The sequence below is a fragment of the Mustela lutreola genome, chromosome 1, assembly GCF_030435805.1.
Source record: "Mustela lutreola isolate mMusLut2 chromosome 1, mMusLut2.pri, whole genome shotgun sequence".
In the NCBI taxonomy this organism is placed as follows: domain Eukaryota; kingdom Metazoa; phylum Chordata; class Mammalia; order Carnivora; family Mustelidae; genus Mustela; species Mustela lutreola.
Window position 1 is genome coordinate 196,035,658 of NC_081290.1, and position 20,757 is coordinate 196,056,414.

General features: G+C 49.1%; 1 protein-coding gene across 3 annotated transcripts in view; it reads right to left on the bottom strand.

Moving 5' to 3' along the window:
* Positions 1 to 1,944: 1,944 nt before the first annotated feature.
* The window catches only part of FEZ1 (fasciculation and elongation protein zeta 1), a 47,058-nt gene continuing 28,245 nt past the window's right edge, over positions 1,945 to 20,757 (bottom strand). For 2 of the 3 annotated variants that reach the window (XM_059183988.1, XM_059183992.1), the window contains exons 4-10: positions 16,144 to 16,230; positions 13,621 to 13,789; positions 10,987 to 11,258; positions 9,931 to 10,011; positions 8,139 to 8,214; positions 4,518 to 4,583; positions 1,945 to 2,298 (exon numbers count right to left, since the gene is read on the bottom strand). In XM_059183988.1, coding sequence (XP_059039971.1) covers positions 2,282 to 2,298; positions 4,518 to 4,583; positions 8,139 to 8,214; positions 9,931 to 10,011; positions 10,987 to 11,258; positions 13,621 to 13,789; positions 16,144 to 16,230 — 768 coding nt within the window. In that variant the 3' untranslated portion in view covers positions 1,945 to 2,281. The remainder of the gene's footprint in view (positions 2,299 to 4,517; positions 4,584 to 8,138; positions 8,215 to 9,930; positions 10,012 to 10,986; positions 11,259 to 13,620; positions 13,790 to 16,143; positions 16,231 to 20,757) is intronic. The other variant, XM_059183997.1, reaches the window with a different exon arrangement.

Consider the following 20,757-nt stretch of genomic DNA (forward strand, 5'->3'; position numbering starts at 1 on the left):
CGCTGCTGGTCTGGACGCCACATGCAGAGCAGGAGCGAGGATAGAGGGAAGAAGAGTGCAAAACCATGACAATGGGACCGAACATTCCCACTAAGACTGCTTGCTGATGGGGACAAAAGGCGAGAAGAGAGGGACCACTGTCCCCACCTTTTCCCGCTCACCTCCTCTAGCTGGAGCACATCCCTGACACTTGAGATTTATTTTTAACTGCCAGCAGCTTTGATTAGTTTGTCTCTGCTGCCTCAGACACCTGCTGGCAGGATGCATGGGGGGAAGGAGTGGCTGACCCAGATCTGACAAATACAAGGCAGGAAGGAAAGCTCTGGAGGATTCTCTGCTTCCCTTTTGCTGAGGCGGGTGAAAAACCCCACAGCCGGCAAATAACCTGGTGCCCCCCTCCCCTCGCCCCACCGTGACCCCTGGCATCCTTGACCACAGTGCCTGTGAGTATAGAACTGCAGTCATCCCTTTCTGCCGAAGCACTGGGGCTCATGCCGGTGTGTTGGCACCTGAGGGTGTATACAGGAACCTACGGGTGTTTCGAACCCGCCCCACCCCCCAGCAGCCAGGCCTCCACAGGTGTAGACATACTGCTCTAGGTGGATGCCTGAGTTAGACCTGTAGGCACAGGGGCAGCTTCCCTGGAGGTGGAGGGCCCCCCCACCCCAAGGTAGGACAGCTCCTGCTCGGTGGTCCTGCTCCCAGAAAAGCAGGGGCCCAAGAAGTGAGAGGCAAGGCTCCAGGGAGGCCTTCCATTGTCACCCACATCGACCCGCAGCCTTCTGTGGGGTTGCCCACATGATGAAGTCTGGCTTTCTGTTTGGCATGTTTGGTTAGAGCAAATGCCATACGAAGAGTGAGTGGAAAGGGGCATCTGACTCCACCCCTTCTGACGGTCTCTGCTTGCCAGTCTCTTCATCTGTAAAACCTGGGAGACACTATTGCCTCCTGCAGCAGAGGCTTGCTCTGATGTGAGACTCGGTTATGATGGGATAATGTCAGTGGCAGGCACATGGCAAGGGCTCGATAAAGGTTTTTGTTTTAAGACAGAGCTGTGGAGGGACACCTGGGTGAGCTCAGTCGTTAAGCATCTGCCTTCGGCTCAGGTCGTGATACCAGGGTCCTGTCATCGAGTCCTGCATCAGGCTCCCCACTCAGCAGGGCATCTGCTTCTCCCTCTGCCTCTGCCCCTCACCCTGCTGTGTTCTCTCAGTCAAATAAATAAATAAAATTTTTTAAAAAAGAAAGAAAGAAGGAAAGAAAAAAGACAGGGTTGTGGGAATTCATGGGGCTATTGTCATTCAAGCCAGAAGATGGAAGCCAAGTTCAGGTTGTGGCGAAATCAAGGCAGCATGCTGGTATGAAGACGGCAGTCATTAAGGCTGACATTGCCTGCCACCAAGGCCAGGACAGCACCAGGAGTCGGGGCACAGGACCTCTGAGGCTATAGGAAGGGCAGGGGAGGGCACGCTCTGCCACAGGACACCACTCCCCAAAGTCACTGGAGGTGTTCAGGCAGAGCCGCAATCACTCCCAAGCTGGGATGGCTTAGCACAGCTGACTCCCTCCAGCCCCCGAGCCTCCAGGTCCCCCTGATAAGGGCCGGCATGGCCATCTCAGTGGGAGGTACAGGCTGTTCCTTGAGACCCTCTTATCTGCTAATTTCCCCGTGGCCCCTCTAGTCTGACCCCCCCCCACCCCGCCCCGCCACCAGCAGTTCCTCTTACACATTGCATGTCTCCCTTAAAGTTGCCAAGCAGCAAGATCCTGAGGGCCTGTGGATGGCCTCCTCTTCTGACTGTACCCATGGGCCCCACGTCAGGGCCCATGCTCAGGTCCCTCAACACCCGGTCATCTGCTGTGAGCCCCGGAATGTCACATCAAGGCAGTCCCGCTGCCGCCTTTCTCTCCAGGGTTGACACACCACACTCCAGAGCCCATAAAGAATATTAATTAAATGAAGGTTTATTTCAAAATTAGTCTTAGAGTGTAAGCTGTTTTCGAGGGCTGGAGCCAGACTACACAGTGAGCAGGAGGGCACTTGCCCTCCTCCGCCACAGGCGGAGAGGCGCCTCCCAGCCCTGCCCCTCGGTCATGCATCCAATGATCACTAGGACTAGAAGCCAACAGCAAAGGACCCCGCGCGCTTGCTCATGTTTAATCCAGGTTAAGCTATACACGTTTAAATACACGTCGGAGGTTACGTGGTGTCATGCAGTCCCTGGGTTGGAATGACTCTTGCTCCGTGACCTCCGCGGCAAGGCTGCCCCGGAGGGCAAGGTTAGGTAGGACAGAGCACTGCAAAGAGAAGGAGAAAGGAGAGAGGTCAAAGCCCAGCGCGGGTCAGGACATGCCAGCCCAGGGGGGCCCCGGCCCAGAGGCAATCCTGTCCTGAACAGAGAGCCTCCCGCCCCCCTGGGACCCAGGGAATGACTGACATCACATGTCTTCCTTCTGGAAGAAGGAAGAGACGACAGGAAGGTGGATGCTTGGTGCTCGGATCTGGTCTCTGGTGCTGATCTGCCTGAGTTCAAGCCCTGGATCCAGCCTGTGCTAATTCTACGACCTTGGGGAAATGGCTCCACATCTCCGCGCTCGGTTCTCCATGTGTACAACAGACAGTGCCTCTGCCTACCCCACAGGGTTGTTCAGAAGCAAACAGAAAGTGCTCAGTAAATGTTAACTAGTTTTATGAATTCACTGACATTTCCGTGGATCGCAGTGGGGAAAGGGGTCCAGCCCTCAGGCTCCCAGACTTACCCAACCCATTTCCACAGACCTCCTTTGAGAAATTGGCTTTGAAAGCCTTTAAGAGGCAGAAGTTCTTCCCAATGTTTAGCCTGAAGTCCTCCTGCAGAAAGTTAAGACTAATCTTTCTGATCCTTATGGAAACAGTACCACCCAGAGGTTCTTATCCAAGATCCGCAAGCCTACTGGAAGCGTACTCAGCGTCGCGTGTGCTTGTGGACAAAGCTGAATGAAATCAAGAATCCAGACAACGGATGACCATCAGTGGATACTGTTATGGCCTGAGTGTCGGGGGCCCTCAGCCAAATTCCCACGTGCGGCTGTATTTGGAGACGGAACCTCTAAGGAGGTGATCGTAAATGAGTCACAGGATGGCGCTCTGCTCTGATCGTCCTTATAAGAGGAGACACCAGAGAGCCCTCATTCTCTCCCTTCACGTGCACTCAGGACAGGCCACGTGAGGACACAGCGAGAAGGTGGCTGTCTACAAGCCAAGAAAAGAGCCCTCGCTAGCAATTGGATCTGCTGGCATCTTTACCATGGACTTCTAGCCTCTGAAACTGTGAGAAAACACTTTTCTGTTGTTGAAGTGTTCCCCCCCCCAACAATACCCCCTACCCCCGGTGCTATTTTGTTGTAGCAGCCTGAGCAGATTAATACAGATATTAACATCACAGAAAGAAAGACAACCGGAGAATATGTGTCTCTTAATGGAAGTTTAGCGCCACTGATCATGTAATGCTTATCAAAAGATTTGAGACTGAGTCTGATCCAGCCTTCGGCTCTGCCAGCTAACAGGAAATACGAAAAATGGAAGAACATGTTAAATTAAACCATGGGGACACAACTGACAAGCAGAAGCCAAAACAAGGAAATTCTATGGGGCAAATAGCCTGGTTTCTCCAAGAAATAAATTTCAAGGAACGAGAGGAAAGGAAGGGGAACCTGTATATATATAAAAAGAGACTCAGGAGAGGTATTATCCAGTTGCAATGTATGGGCTCCCCTTGGATCCTGATTCAAACAGATGAGAAAATGTAACAGGGAAATGTGAGCACTGATTGGACAAAGATATTGAGACTTTTTTTATTTTTCTAGTTGTGATAACAATATTGTGGTTAGGTTTTTGAAAAGAGTCTTTATGTTTTAGAAATGTACACTGAAATACTTAGAGATTAAGAAAACTGATGGTTTGGATTTGCTTCAAAGTCATACGGAGGGGAGAAGCTGGGTAGGGGTGTGAGTGAACAAGATAGGCCATGAATCCACGGTCGCTGAAGCAGGACAAGTACATGAGAGTTCATTATTCTCGTCACTCGGCTTTTATGGATGTTAACAGCTCCCTTAATAAAAGATGAAACAAAAGTCGGGAAAGGATGTAGCTAGGCATGATTTCAAGCAGCTGAGACCAGCAAATGTTGCCCTGGGCTCTGTTTTTTCCCTACGAAATAGCCTAAACTCTCCAGAACTTTCACAGTCAGGCTCGTGCTGGTTCCGCAGCTCTAATGTGGAGTCGCTCTGGTGCCTCCAGGGAGAAGGAATCCCCTTCTCAGGCCTCCCGGCAACATGCAAAGACAAAACCCCATTCCTGGGAGGCCTCACAATCGCCCACTGGAGGACCCTGGCCCCGTGCACCCAGTGCCATCTGGGCTGGCAGGACGCTCTGGGAAGGCAGAGGAACACAGCGGGTTCCCTGCCTTCAGCGGGAGGTCTTGGGGAGGGGAACCCCAGGAAGCCCTGCTTCGGGGGCCCCATGGGGCAGCTCTCACCTTTTAAAATGTAGTCCGTTAGCAAAGTGGGCACCTTCTCATTATCCTCCTTCATGGCAAAGAGAACTAAGGAAGGAGAGAGAGAGAGAGAGAGATGAGCCAGGATACCAGCATGGCATAAAGGTCGCTTCTAGGCTGACAACCCACCAACCCGGAGTGAGAAATCAAACCAACCCAGAGTGAGAAAGGAAACCAGACATCACTGAGTATGGAGCAAACATCTAGAAGCTTCTGTCAAGCATCAGCACTCCACCTGCTGATGGAGTAGAATACATCTGAAAATCAGAGTGGCCTGTTGGTGACTTTATTTTCTTTTATCTTTTACTTTTTTTTTTTTTTTGCTCATCTATAATCTCCACGTTATTTCCTAAGTATCTCTCTTTAGTAAGTATGAAAAGAAATAAAGCAATTTTAAAAAAGAATCAGCTTTCAGATGCAATCTAAATGTTAAGAATAACAGTCATCCCATCATTGAATCGGCAACAAAACTCTTTAAAGACATTCCATGCATGTAAACGGATATTGGAAAATTTTCTCTGATTATGATTATAAGTCATTATTCCTATTTATTAATAACAAATGAACTTATTTTAACAAATGGTATTTTTTTCTGTTTTATGCCCACCACAGGGCTAGAATTTGTGGAAATGCAAAAGACTTACGGACCCCCAAGGAGCTCAGAGATTCCTCATTGAGACTCCTGATGATTTACAGACATACAAGGCAAACAAGAGGGAAGTTAAGAAAGCGTAAAGGCTTTTCTTATAGAAGTTTTGAAAATAGTTTTTTCTGTTATTAAGTGAGGTGCCGCTTTCTCATGTCCGTAATTCATATTGTGGAAGTCAGCTTTGTAGAAAATCTTTTAAGAATGTTGTTGGACTTTGTATACAATATCAAAAAATGAGGGCAGGAGAGAGTGCAGGATTTTGCATCACACATGGCTTTAAATAAGCCACGGTGTATCTATCCCGTGTAGTCTTAGAGACCTCTATGAAAAACGAGAGACAGATTCATGGGTACAAGATATATTTACCGGTGAAGCAAGAAGGCTGCAGAGCATCGTGGATTAGCTTGGGAATGAATAAATGAATGCTAATATTCATAGAAAAAGTCTGGAAGAATGTATGTGAATCTGTTAAGACTGGTCATCTCTGGGTGCAAGACCACAGGGGATGTTCCTTTCTATACCCTATTTCTGCAGGGTCCAGTCTTCTTCAATGAGTACGTTTTGCTTTTCTGCAAGCCGGGAAAGCTATCAAGGTCGGCCGAAACCGGTCACCAGGAGGCGGCAGCCTTGGCAATATAGAGGAAGGATCTCCATCCTGTTCTACGGCCCTGCTCTCTCCTGATGCCTCTGCCTCGCTTCACACTGGCATGAGTTAGTGGCGTGAGTTAGTGGCCAGGTCCCGAGACAAGAAAGAGCCTGAAACTGGGGCCCTCCAGGTCTTGGTTTCCTTTATTTCTTCTGTAGTTTTAGATGTGTATTCGTGTCAACCTAACAGGCTGCAAGTACTTTATAACTGAATATGGGCGCACCAAATGCCGCTCCAAGAAGACAGCTCTGGGGGGGACCTGGGGGGCTCAGTGGGTTAAGCATCTGCCTTCGACTCAGGTCATGATCCCAGAGTCCTGGGATCGAGCCCCACCTCCAGCTCCCTGCTCAGTGGGGCGTCTCTTTCTGCCCCTCCCCATGCTGGTGCATGCTCTCTCCCTCTCTCTCTTTCTCAAATAAATAAATAAAATTCTAAAAAAGAAGAAGAAGAAGACAACGACAGCTGTAAAAATGCAACCCTTGCTTTCAGCCAATGTGTATCTAAGTTTATTGCCAAAATCCAAAATGTATAGGAGTTGTCTGGTCCCAAGAGCTGGTCTGGGGCCTGCGCCTTTGGTTCAGGAATAAAGAAGAGACATTCGCAGATCCATATAAGGACTGGCCAAAAAAAAGAAAGCTTTTATAACCCGCCGCAGAATTCACATTCAGGAAAGATGGCAGTTTTTTCTTTTAAAAAGAATAAAATATTGGAATGTGGTGTACCCACATGATAGAAGAGAGAGCCATAAAAAGAATGTTAACCAAATGTTAACTGATATGACTAAAATCATGATAGAAAATTTTATAGCCAGTATAATCCCAAGTATGTGGAGAAGACATAAAACATTATGGCTGAAAACACCAAAATAGTAACCACAGTGGAGGGGACAATGAATTATTTATTTTCTTTTGTTCACTGTTCTGTATTTCCAAACTATTCTAAATGATGGAAACACTCCAATTAAAATTTTCTAAACGGACCTGAAACATGTAAATAAACCCACAGTTTCTTAATTAAAATGAAAGGATTTCACGCTGAATTCCTGAATGGGTATCTGTAATAAATTTACAGCTCTTCCTTAAAAAAAAAAAAAACATGATTGAGTACTTTACATATATCAACCTTCATAATCTGTCCAAATTATTTTCCAAATACTTACTGCTTGTGAAAACACAAACACCTATAAATGTCAGTTCGTTTCTGTCTGCTCCCTTGGAAAAAAGTCTTAGTGCATATATATGCAAATAGAGGAGTTTAAAAGGAGTGAAGAAGATGCCAATGTACTTTGAATTGAAAATTCCAGATTCTCAAGGACGCTGTATCCATGGATGTAGCCAGGGTTTCTATTTACCAGAACCGCCTGCTTTGGTCCCCAGATTGGTAACAATGAAAATGTTCGGTCACCTTTATAGCCCGGGGTCGGGGGAGGCAGAGGGGGGCAGCAGGTGTCTGTCTTCCTCTGCAGAACAGAAGCAGCTCCTCTTGCCCTCCCCCGCATTAGCCTGATGTTCAAGCCCTTCCCTCCCCGGCAAAGGCAGGGCGCCCCTGGGCTGGACAGGCCCAGTGACTCTGTCACTCCGCGCAGTTCCCGGTTGCCAGGGAGATGGACGTTCCTGTGATTCACTGCGCCTGCCACTCCGTCACAGCCTCGGATTTTTCTCTTCTTAAAAGAATCAGGCTGACACTGATGGCTAACACCAAGAGCCCCCAGCCTTTTGGGGGTTGTTGCGTTTGATGTACATGAAGAGATTTTGCCTACAGAGGGCTCTTTGTCACACACGGGTTTCTCCCATCGCTCAGGATGTTTGTTAATATTTGACGATAGAGCCAAAGCAGAGGAGAGGAGGCAGTCGTTTCCTGGAAGGAAAACTATTCTTTCCTGTCCCCCACTCCTGCCACCCAAGAAACCTTGCTTCTCCTTAAAAAATGCCCCCAGCCCCAACGACCAAGCCTCCTGCTGTGGGGCCATAGGTGGGATGAAGCAACAGCAAGCTATTGGCAAGAGAACAGACAAGAACAGACAAGGTAGAGAAGGCAAGGCTTTGAGCACTGTGGGGTGAGTCCCCACTCGCCCCCAACCTCTTCCACCAGCTCATTCCTTCCTGGCAAGGCTTTGCCCTTTACAAGGAAACAAGGACACAACAAGACGGCTCTGGGTGCCACTGCAGAGCACTGTAGCTTTGCCCCCGCTCGAGGGGGGAGTGGCACAGGGACACGGAGCCCATTCCCACCCATCTAACGCTGCCTCTCACGGGGAGGGAGGGACGGGAGTGGGCGACCCGTCTCTCTGAGGATGAGGGGAACTCACTGTTTGTCAGCATCTGGAGATCTTCCACTGACGGGGGCAAGGCCTTCTTCTCATAAGGGATGACCGTGTTCAGATACTACGAGACAAACACACAAAATGCCAGGCAGGGCGGGAAATACAAGTGTGGTCCCTCCGAGGGTGAGATGTGTGGACAATTCGCACACGGACTGTGATCGTCTCTCCCCGACATGCTCCACAGAAGTTGACAGGAGCAACACCCATATACTCCGCACACCCCTGCCTCGGGACCCCTTCCTGTCTCTGGCGAAAGTCCCTAAAATGGGCGCCTGGGTGGTTCAGTGGGTTAAAGCCTCCGCCTTCAGCTCAGGTCATGATCTCAGGGTCCTAGGATGGAGGCCCGCGTCAGGCCCTCTGCTCAGCGGGGAGCCTGCTTCCCTTCCTCTCTCTCTGTCAAATAAATAAATAAAATCTTGAAAGAAAGAAAGAAAGAAAGAAAGTCCCTAAAAGTAAGACTTTCCCATATCAGCCCTCCATTCCATTGAACACATTCTCCGGACAACCAGAAGCTCTTGGATATTTAGGAATCCTGGGGAGCTTTTTCTCCTTCAGGCTGAGCGCAGAGAACATTCTAAAGGGAGATTATACTTTTGTGTGCTTGGGCGGGCAATATGAAATTGAACAATCTCTCTTTTATCAAAAATGACGGGGGAGAGAACCTCATCCCCGCCCTTGGTCTTGGACGTTGGGTTTGCTCCCTCTGCTGGATATGAGGTGCTTCTACAACAAGATCCTCTTGGCCCCGTGGGGCCCAAGAACTGGGTGCCCGAGAGATCCTGAAGGTCGGAGGGCGGAGGGGGGGCCGGTAGCCTGGGGGACTGAGTGAGAAGAGCTGCAGCTCAAACACCAGAAGACTTCTCTTTTGGTCTTGGTTCTGCCCGTAGCGGTGCGGTCTTGAGAGACCTAATCTCTCCAGATCTTAGTTCTCACAGCTGCAAAATGAGGGGAGCGGGTTCCATGTCCCCAGAATGTCCTCCCGTGCCGCAGTGCCAGAATTCTCACCCTTAGGATTCAGCTACAAAGATGTCTAACACGTACACAATTACATGTGCTCTCTCCATGATCTCAAGCTTGTCCCTTCTATCAGATTATGTACTTCATGAGGGCAGGGCCCAGGATTTACTCACCTTTGTGCCTGAGGGCTCGGCAACAGCTTAAAAAAAAAAAAAAAAAAAAAAAAAAAACCAACCCCACTGCACCCTTTAAAAGACACTGTTCCTTCTTAAGAGTGGAAGATGTTGAAGCGCCTGGGTGGCTCAGTCGGCCACGCGTCTGCTTTGGCTCAGGTCACCATCCCAGTGTCCTGGGATCAACTCCCGCATCGGGCTCCCTGCTTCTCCCTCTCCCTCTGCCCACACCCCCCTACTGCTTGTGCTCGTGGTCATTCTCACTCTATCCGAAATAAACAAATTAAATTTAAAAAAAAAAAAAGAAGAAGAAGGGGGCACCTGGGTGGCTCAGTGGGTTAAGCCTCTGCCTTCGGCTCAGGTCATGATCTCAGGGTTCTGGGATTGAGCCCCGCATCGGGCTCTCTGCTATGCAGGGAGCCTCCCCCCTCTCCCTGTCTGCCTCTGTACCTACTTGTGATCTCTCTCTGTCAAACAAATAAATAAAATCCAAAAAAAAAAAAAAAAAAGAGGAAGGAAATGAGTGAAAAAAGATGGTAAGACCTCCCTTTGTCCAAGGGCTGGGATAATTTTAGTGAATCACCACACCCTGTTCGGCAGGTTGCAAGGGTCAGGAGGAAAGCTGGGAGTGTGGGAATTGCAGGTACCTGTTTGTCCGTCCCTGAGGAGCCGAAGGTCTGGCGGATGCCGCTCTGCAGAATGTTGGAGATGCCTTCCATGCTGAAACGCTGGGGAGAGGACGGGCGGGGCTCAAGAACGAATGCTTCCTGCTCCATAGTCAACGCTCCCCGGGGACTTGGGTGTCCTCCCTAAGCTACCCAGACCCGCCGGCCACCCCTGTCCCAGATAACACCTGGGCTAACAAATGGGCCAAAACTTAGGGCTGAGCTTTGCAAGAATCAAGAGTCGAGTCTCAAAGACTCTTATCTTAGTCAGTCCCTCGGGGCAACGGCTCCCCCTGCCCTTCCCTGGTTTCCTCCCTTCAGCCTCGTCTCGGACAGGGAATAAAGCAGGCCCGTACGCCTGGGACAGATGATGACACAGCATCTTACAGAGGAAAACAAAGTGTCTGGCCACTGGGAAGGGCCGATGTAAGTAAAGCTACTGGCCATATCTGGGAAGCCTTTAATAAAACGCACAAGCCTAGGCCCAATTTGGGAGGTCTGGGACAGAGCCTCGGCCAAGGTATTTGGAACAATCTCCTTGGAGGATTCATTCTCCGGAGCTTCCCTGATCACGAGCCAGTGGTCTGAAGAATCCTGTCAGGCTCCCAGCAGGGCTTCCGAATTTGCAGCCCCCTCCCACCATCCTAAGGAGAGCAGTCAGGACGAGTCGTGGGATGCTGACCTGAGTCCCAGGCACAGCGCCCCTCAGTACTAACTGTCTTCCCCCCTCTTTCTAAGGTCTTGGCTCAGGGAGCACAGGCCACACACAAGTATTTTCCAGTGTCCACGTCCAGTGTCCCCTGGCCAGACCGAGGTCCTCAAGAGGAGGAAAGGAGAAAGGGGGGCCTTCTTTCTCTTTACAGCCCCCTACTGTTTGCCTACGGTCCTGCTCACAGCCCCTGCGCAGTCCAGATCTGTTTACGGGTCCTGCGCAGGCTTGGTACTGGGGCCAGACAGGGCGAGGACCGGAGGCCGGGTGCACCTCCTCTTCCCGCAGGGTGGGGGGGGCAGGGCGGGGGGGGGGGGGGCTTCACGTACCTTGAGAGGCATCTGGTTTCCCTTCTCTATCCGGCTGCTCTGCAGGCTCAGACCTTTCTCTTTCCGCCTCTTCTTCATCAGTTCCCGCTGCTCCTTCTGCTTGTTCTGAACCTCGATAAGCACCGTGATGAAGGAGTTCTTCACTTCCTTCTCGAACTCCAGCTCGTCCCGGCGGGCCAGCTGCTGCACCAGCTCCTCCGAGAAGTCCCGGATGGCGCCCTCCACCTGGTCCAGCAGCTCAGTCAGCTCCGACCCAGACATGTGCCTTAGACCTGCAGGGGGAGACCGACTCGCAGGTGACCACTGCGTCCGAGCCAGAGCCTACTGGATGGCTCCTGGGGCCGTGTCTCCCAAGGGAACCCCTCCCACCTCCTTACAGGACAGGGAATTTAGGGGCATCCCCAGGAAGGAAGGAACCCATATACAACAGCCAAAGTGAACACTACTCTCAGGATAACAGAGGAGGAAGAAGAAACAGCCCCCACAGAAACCCATGGACTCCATTCACAAAAATGTGCATGGACAGGGATACCTGGGCGGCTCAGGTGGTGAAGCATCTGCCTTTGACTTCAGGTCATGATCCCAGGGTCCTGGGTTCGAGCCCCATGCTGTTGGGCTCCTTGCTCAGTAGGGAGCCTGCTTTTCCCTCCGCCTGCTATGCCTGCCTCTCCCCCTACTTGTGCTCTCTCTCTAACAAATAAATAAATAAAACCGTTTTTTAAAATATGCACAGAGGGGTGCCTGGGTGGCTCAGTGGGTTAGGGCCTCTGCCTTTGGCTCAGGTCATGATCCCAGGATCCTGGGATCGAGCCCCACATTGGGCTCCCTGCTCGGCAGGGAGCCTGCTTCCCCTCCTCTCTCTCTGCCTGCCTCTCTACCTACTTGTGATCTCTCTCAAATAAATAAATAAAAATTTTTAAAATAAAATAGTGCATAGACAGGGGCGCCTGGGTGGCTCAGTGGGTTAAGGCTCTGCCTTCAGCACGGGTCATGATCTCGGGGTCCTGGGATCGATCCCCATATTGGGTTCTCTGCTAAGTGGAGAGTCTGCTCCCCACTCCCCCTCTGCCTGCCTCTCTGTCTGCTTGTGATCTCTCTGTCAAATAAATAAAATCTTTTAAAAAAAAATGTGCATGCACAGGCATGTGACTTTTTGATCCCTTCTTCCTCTTCCTAGTTTTCCTCTGTGTCTCTGATATGCTGGTGCAAAATGGGTCAAGGATCAGGGGGAGAAAACATTCAGAGGAGGTTTTGGGCATATGTGCCGCAGAGCAGGAGAGAGATGGTGTTTGTCCCAAGAACTGATCAAGCTCTAGCCAGCCAGCAATCTCAGCACAGGGGTCTGAGGCCCCCTTCACCCCACGGTCCTGCAGAGCAATGCAGGAATTCAAGAAACAAGGCGGCTGACTGGGACCACTGGCTGAAAAGCGCATCCGGGCTGGCCAGTACCAAACCTGCTATCAGGGAAAAGGGAAAGGAAGCTGAGATAATGGGATACAGGTAACTTTGTCGTAAATTCTTGTCCCCTCAGATTTCTTCATTTAAAATAGATTGGGGGTAGGGGGTGGGGAGTGCCTCTGTGGGCTCAGTCTTTAGAGCCTGCAACTCTCCATCCCAAGGTTACAAGTTCAAGCCCCACGGAGGGCATGGAGCCTACAAAAAAAAAAGATCTGGGGGGCGGGAGAGTGAGTATCTTCTCAAATTTGTCCCTTTCTAACATCTTTTGTTTCTGCCGCAGCACCCATTTTACTTCTCTGTTCTGTTTCTGCCATGGCCTGTGGATTTGCTGACTCGGTTTGCCCTCCCCCATTATTCTGCTCTTTGGAGCTGTCCCCCTCCTTCTGCCCTTGCCATGTCCCTGTGCACTCGAGCTGTTTTCCTGAGTCTTCGTGGAGCGTGGCTATGTTTGGGGCCTTTGTGTGGCTGAGAACAGCCTGAATAGAGCTCCGCAGCCAAATCAGCCCCGTCAACGCGAGCACATTCCTTCGGCTTTTGCCCTCGCCCGGCCTATGCTCTTAAGAGCCACAGAATCTCGGCTCCTCAGACAGCCTCCATTTTCGCCCGTGTTCGGACCTCGTCACCTGCCCGGCCCACCTTCCCTCTGCCATGTTTCTAAGTCCCCGCCGGCCCACACGTGTGCCTCCTCCCCAGGAAGGGAGGTTTTCTGGATGGTTCTATTTCCCCAGCAGTGGCATCCAACAAGCCATCTCGCCTCTCAGCACACTCAACTACTCCAACCCGCATCGAGCTGGGGTGGGGATGAAATGAGATGACGCACAGAGACTCTTAGAACTGGTCTGGCACATAGAGATCTTTCCAGAAATGCCAGCTATCATGATCATTACCTTTTTCCTTGATTTCGTGGGAGCCTCATTTTGGACAAGGGGTTCCGATTTCTTCTGCTCATTCTGCTTTCATCTTCACCTTTGCTTGGTTTTACCATTTTGACTGTGCTCAATTGCCTTTCCCCCCACCCCCAAAATTTGCTAACTTCTCTCCTGACGCCCAATAGGAAAGGGGTTGCCAACTCCCTGGGTCGGAGGTCCAACTAAGTACATGTGAAGCAGGTGCCCATGGCCCAGCCCACAGGCAGGAGGGTCCATCCTGGGCAAGGCTACCCGTCAGGCCCCTCACCTTCGTAGGACCAGTTGTTGTTGAAGGTCTGGGTCAAGGCCTGCATCTCCTGCAGGAGGACCGAGTCTGCCTGGGAGGAGGTTTCTCCCTCATCCTCCTCTTCCAGGACCTCCTCTTCTTCCTCAGGGTCTGGGGAGTTCTGCATCATTTCCTCGATCTCCTCAATCACCTGAAGAAGGTACGCAAGAGAGTGCTAACTCTGGTCTCTGCCGGGGGGACATCCCAGCTCAGATTTGGGTCAGTTAAGGATGTTTCTAATTTGCTGCCTCTAAGATTCCTAAAGCAATATTGTTATTTAATAAATATTGAATAATAATAAAAATAGATCTGACCAAAGGCTTACATACACTCTTCTGTTAATGTAAAGCACTCTAAAATGTGAAATCTCTTCCAAGAACACCATTTAGATGAGTGCTTTATTGGAAATAAACTCCTCTTTCGGGAACCAAAGCAGAGCTGCCTGGAAGAGAACATTGACTTCAATGGGCTAAGCACTTTATTTCTAAGTGGGAAAACACTTTATCCCCTCAACTTTAACACAAAACCCAGCCCATTAATTGTTACAGTGCTTACGCTGTTCCTAGACCAACTCAAAATGGGGAGGCTTTTTTTTTTTTAGGTAGAGGAAATTTCTCCAGAATTCTCCTAGGTAGGAGCTAAAGCTGCGTAGCCACAAATGCCAAACAAGAAGCTAAAATAACAGGGGTGCCTGGGTGGCTCAGTGAGTTAAGTCGCTGCCTTCGGCTCAGGTCATGATCTCAGGGTCCTGGGATCGAGTCCCGCATCGGGCTCTCTGCTCAGCAGCGGGGAGCCTGCTTCCCTCTCTCTCTCTCTCTCTGCCTGCCTCTCCATCTACTTGTGATTTCTCTCTGTCAAATAAATAAATAAAATCTTTAAAAAAAAAAAAAAGAAGAAGAAGAAGCTAAAATAACAAAAGGATAGGTGGGGTCTGGAGAGCAGAAAGGAACCAAGGAACCCAGCTGTAATCTCTGCTCTTACTAGGGATCTGTTCCTAAAAGAGAGAGCTAAATCAAAGGACTGCCAGAGGAAGACAGGAGAGCCGCTCTGTTCATTAACTGCTGACACATAAAGAAAATGGAAGAGGCAAAGACAGTCTGAAAGGCGTCATGGATGGGTCTGGTCACGACAGGGCACTCATGCATTTGTCTGTCCTTGATTCTGTGAAAGGTTCAGGCTCCAGGCCCCTGGGCCTGGTGCTCTCTGAGGCCGGCTTCTTCACGTCAGCGGGACCAAGGACAAGAGGACTTAGGGTGCCCGCCTTAAGAGTAATTTCTATTTTAGTCCCACACCTTCTCACTTCCATTCAGCAAATTTAGGAAATACTCAGTCTTTGCTTCCTGAAAGCCATTTATAAAATGCAAGCAAACGACAAGCCCCCTTCAGAAATTTCACAGCTGACTTTCTCCTTCTCTCACAGAGAACTTTTCGCTAACCTTGGATCGCTGAATTGTATTTCCCCTACAGTTCACAAGAAGAGCTGTCAGGCCCTCTTCTCTTTTCATCTGGTGCCCTTCAATCTCTTGACCCTTACCTGTTTATATCCCACCTTTTTGCCTCAGATCTGAAAGAGTTCCTTTGGCCGAAAAGTGCTTTCTGGCACCACAGGCTCCTGGCGGAGCTTTTTCGGAACTACTCTGTGAAAAACTTGTACGGTTCCTGCTCAAAAAGTTGCCCAGAAATATTCATTGACCAAAAAGTTGAAAAAAGAATCCAAAGACCCAAGATGATTCCCTCCTAAGTAATAAATGACTAAAGCCAACATTTAACTAATTCAATCAAATGTCAAGCACTATCTTTTTTTTTTTTTTTTTTTTAATTAAAGTCACAACTGTCCATTAAGACTCCTTTTGGAAGGCTCAGCATTTTGGGTATTCTATGAAATATGAGAAAATACCGTACAAAAGCCTCAACTGTCAGTTCTATTTTTGCAAGAATAAGTCTTTGGGACCCTCATTTAAGTGTCTTGACTTTTTTTTTTCCATTTTATTTTATTTTATCTCTTTTCAGTGTTCCAGTATTCATTGTTTATGCACCATACCCAGTGCTCCATGTAATATGTGCCCTCCTTAATACCCACCACCAGGTTCACCCAAACCCCCACCCCTCCTCCCCTCCAAAACCCTCAGTTTGTTTCTCAGAGTCCACAGTCTCTCATGGTTTGTCTCCCCCTCCTGATTTTCCCCAACTCACTTAATGAGATTGCATTCTGAGGCTTAGCAAGAACTGAAGCCAGTCAACACCGGGCCTATCTCTGGCTATAATCAAATATGAGTCCCACCCAACCCAAAGGTCAAGAATTATGTTCCTATTTAGTGCAGGTGGGTAAACCGAGGCCTAGGGAGAAATTAATTCCCTTACCAAAGACACTCCAAGTCATCAGCCCAGGCAACCATGAGACCATATATTTGTCTTTTGCTTTAAATGGACACGACACGTATGTACTCAGACTTTTTCTTGATCCAAAGAACAAAAAGTCCCAAGAACCAAGAGAAACATTCATACCTGATCTGCTGTGAGTAGAGGCTCCTCATTGATACCAGAATCATGTTCACTCTTCTCATTGAACTCTTCCTCTTCTTTCTCATGGATCTGAAGGGGGGTGGGGCGTGGAATTCTGATTGATCATCAGCAGAACTAGGGTTCTCTTTACTGTCTGGTCTCTAGAACAGACGACACGGACTGAGAGGCCCATCTGGCCATCTGCTGTGTGAGGAGGGAATCTGAAGAGATGCCCAGAGTTTCATCCAATTCCAAACATACCCCTTCTGCACAGCATGCCTCCCCGAGTCCAGCAAGAGCATCTGACTCAAAGGAAGGAGCACTGTTCCTTAGCCCACAGAGGGGTCGTCCCTGCATGAATAAGGTAGTGATACCTCAACCAATTCCTGCATCGAAGCCTCTCTTACTTAGACGAGGAGTTTCAATCTGGGGGTTGTTTCCAGAGTGCACTGGTTGAAGCGTTCTAAGGGGTAGGTTGTTCCAGTCGAAAGTGTCAAGCTTTGACTGGACTGGACGCAAGGCCACCCTGTGATGGGAATCTAGGTGTGAGGTCACAGTTGCTGAAGGGGGTGCTGAAGCTACATGAGACGTGCCAGGGAACAACCCGACCATATGAACTGAGGCCCGGACAAAACGACAACAATATCGAAACAGGCATCCTGTTCCTCCGAGATCCCACAGTGCCAAGTAAGATTCTGGAAGTTCACAACCACTGAGAGTCTGGAAGTTGCAATCCAACAAGATATTCACAGCACATCTGGCTTTCCTAACCATACCCCAAATAGCCACTGCCCGGCATATATGTTCAAATCCTGCACAAAATCAACCCCTAAACCAACAATTTGTCTATGTCCAGAAGTCCGATCTGAAAGTCATTTAGGGGCTGGCGAGGGGTGCTTCCAGGGAATCTTTCTGCAGAGACACCTCTCATCCAGGAATCAATTGGACTTGCTCGTGGTTAGCTGGCTGGCTGATGGGCCGCTTTCCTGGGATTATGCTTCTGCTCTTCCAACAGAAGATGCCCAGTTCCCTCCCGAGCAACCATGTCAGAGATAAGCCATCCTCAGAAACTTCTCCCCTAGTCTTTGAGCTCCACCTTGCCAGACATGCCTAACAAAACACATCACCTTCTCTCTAGGTTTGCTTAAAACCAGGACTCTGTCATTAAAAAAATTAATCAAGTGCATCTTAAATGCCATCTGCGCTCCACCTGGGTAAGGGGTAGGGCAGGGAGGTAATGGGATCATCCAAGGGGCTTGTATGCCAGATGGCGGCATCTATTTCTGCTGGCGAACCCATATGCTCCTCTCTCTGCCAGGTGTACCACCTGTGGTAGTCGCCTGGCTTCCGCACTCCCCACTCTGCCAACCGAAGCCCCTGGAACCTCAGTTTGTTCACAACTACACGGCTAGGGCAAACTTTCTCGGGGCCAGAAAGGCCTGTGCTGGAAGTCACGCTCAGCCATGGAGAAACAGGGTTCCTCATTTTCTGTTTGGATTCTTTTTTATAAGCGAGTGTTAGTCTATAACCAGAATTTTTTTGGCGGGGGTGGGGGTGGGGTGACAATAAGTTTATTCTAAAGATCTTGTCATTTTTAAATGTTATCGAACCTGAACGGAGGTGCGTGGATCCCTCTTACAGCTGTCTCTCCTCTCCCCGTCTCTGGCACAAAGCCTACAGGTCTGACTTGTCAGGCTTGGGTGAAAAAAAGACCCCAAAACGACCTATAATCACTGACAAGTTTCCCTGAGTTCTAAGATTGTGGGAGCTGCACCTACCCCACGCTTCCTCAGACCTCCGAAGTGTGCCACTAAGAAGTAAAACAGAAAGAGAAGCAAACACAAAGTACTTAAAGGAAGCCCCAGCTCCTTCCCTCTCCCCAGTGTGAGCAATTCCCTGCCTCTGCTTTCACCACACCCAACCTGTATCTGGCCTTTCCTCCTCCCTCTCCAGGTCTCCGGTTCTCGGTTCTCATCCCTTGCACTTCTCCAGGGCTCCTCCCACATTTCCTCCCAGATCTCAAAGACTCTGTTCCTCCCTGACCCCTCTGTCACTTCTCAGCCAGCCCTCTCCTCTTATAAATGCCCCTGAGAGGATTCCGACCTGCCAACCTGCCCTTCCTTATCGTGACAGTATCTTGTGCAGAGAGTATAAAGCTGGATGGGGATTAACAGAGGATAAGAGAAAATTTTGAAAGATGATGGCATTTATATATATAGATAGGATTATTTGATTTACACACACACACTTATGCAGGCGGAAGAGTGTATGTATACTTGTTCTTTTTTTAATTAAAAAAATTTTTGTTCAGATTTTACTTGTTCAACAGAGAGCACAAGCATGCAGAGCAACAGGTAGAGGGAGAGGGGGAAACAGGCTCCCCCCCTGGGCAGGGAACCCGATGCGGGGCTCTATCCCAGGACCCTGGGATCATGACCTGAGCCAAAGACAGATGCTTAACCCACTGAGCCACCCAGGCGCCCCTACTCTTATTCTTAATATATGACAGAGACCTAGAAATCGCCACAGGGAGTTCCTTTAGCCTCTCAGGTGACAATGGGAAGGCTAAAGCCACAAACAACCCACAGGCCAGGTCATCTGGGGCTGAATTTCTCTGTAGACTAAACTCACATTGGTTCCACACTGTAGAAGTGAACTATGACTCTTCCAAGAAATATCATTCTTCCAAGAGACTTCTTTCCAGAACGGAGGAGAGAAGACCTAGAGGCAGAAAAGTTCTGGCCATCTTCCTCCCTGGCAAGCTGTTTCGTCCTTCTGCTTTCTGTAAAGGGTGTGCCCTTAGGGCTGTGATGTGGTAGCTTAAAGCTTGACAGTAAATGAGGGAATCTTCCCTGGGCCCTAACTGCCACTAAATCTTGCCGCACAAAGTCTGCGTGAAAACTAAAATGATGCTGAGTTCTTGAGTTCAATAGCGATTGTTAGCCGTGGGCTCTCATCAGAGCAATCCAGAGGATTCTATTCACAAGAAAGGGAGTCTCCACTGCCTTGTATTTCCCTCCCCTTATCATAGTTGTTCCACATAGGTGGTTCCTCTTGACCAAAATTAAGAAAACAAAGATCCATTTTCACCTTCACTCAACAAGTTAAAAAAAAAAAAAAAATCCACAGCAGGCACCCAGCCCAAGGAAAGGACAACTACATCCCTTCATGCTTGTGAACAACCGAGAAACATCTGTGTGAGGTTAAGTCAGTGTCTCTGAATCCCCACAGTGCGACGCACCAGACAGAGCATAGCAAACAGCATGTAGACAACAGACGTTTCTGGAAAGAATTAATGAACAAATAATGAAAGCAAGAAGAATGGTCTCACGATCACCTCCTATAGTCAGTCCAACTCCACACACAACTTAGCTGCTCAGTTACCTGGAAAACAGAAGGGCTGGACTCACTGTCCAGACTTTACTTCTTCTTGTCCAAGACAACCACCACCTGCTCTTAATCACAGTTACAGGGATAAAAGAGACTATCTTTTATATAAGCCAGGGACAGAATATTGATAAACTGAAAAATCCAGTAAGTGTGGAGAGTTGTAAATAATAATAATATTACATAACTCGAGCATATTATTTTGACCTAAAAATATAAGAATATACTTGTTTTTCCCCAAGCTCTTTTTTTTTTAAGATTTTATTTATTTATTTGACAGAGAGAGATTACAAGTAGGCAGAGAGGCAGGCAGAGAGAGAGAGGAGGAAGCAGGCTCCCTGCTGAGCAGAGAGCCCAATGTGGGACTCGATCCCAGGACCCCGAGATCATGACCTGAGCCGAAGGCAGCGGCTTAACCCACTGAGCCACCCAGGCGCCCTTCCCCAAGCTCTTAATGTAAGCTCAATGCCTTTTTCTCCATGATGGGTCTCTGAATAGAAGTTCCACATTGTCTTTCTTCTATCATCCACTTTATCAGTACACCATCTTTTTTTTTTTTTTTTTTTTTTAAAGATTTATTTATTTATTTATTTGACAGAGAGAGAGATCACAAGTTAGGCAGAGAGGCAGGCAGAGAGAGAGGAGGAAGCAGGCTCCCCGCTGAGCAGAGAGCCTGATGTGGGACTCGATCCCAGGACTCTGAGATCATGACCCGAGCCGAAGGCAGCGGCTTAACCCACTGAGCCACCCAGGCGCCCCATCAGTACACCATCTTTTAAGTGGGCCCTCATTCCCATTTTTTTTTTTAAGATTTTATTTGTTTATCTGAGAGAAAGCAAGAACAAGAAAGAGAGAGACAGAGGGAGAGCATGCAGGGAGAGGGAGAAGCAGACCCCCTGCTGAGCAGGGAGCCCGATGTGGAGCTCCAGCCCAGGACCCTGGGATCATGGCCTGAGCCAAAGGCAGATGCTTAACGGACTGAGCCACCCAGGTGCCCTCTATTTTTTTTAGTAACAGAAGGAAGACACGTAGGGGATTGAGCACATACATTTATCTCCTCTTCCTTCTGAAACCCTACTGAAGTGAGAGCAAAAGGACCAAAAGAGAATATCCTACAGGGACAAAACAAACTGAGGAAAGACCACAGTGAATGAGATGCCAGAGGGCAGATGCTGAGCTAGTAGGCTAAAGGGTTAAGCCCTGTGGGAGAAAGCTTCCCAAAGTATGTGC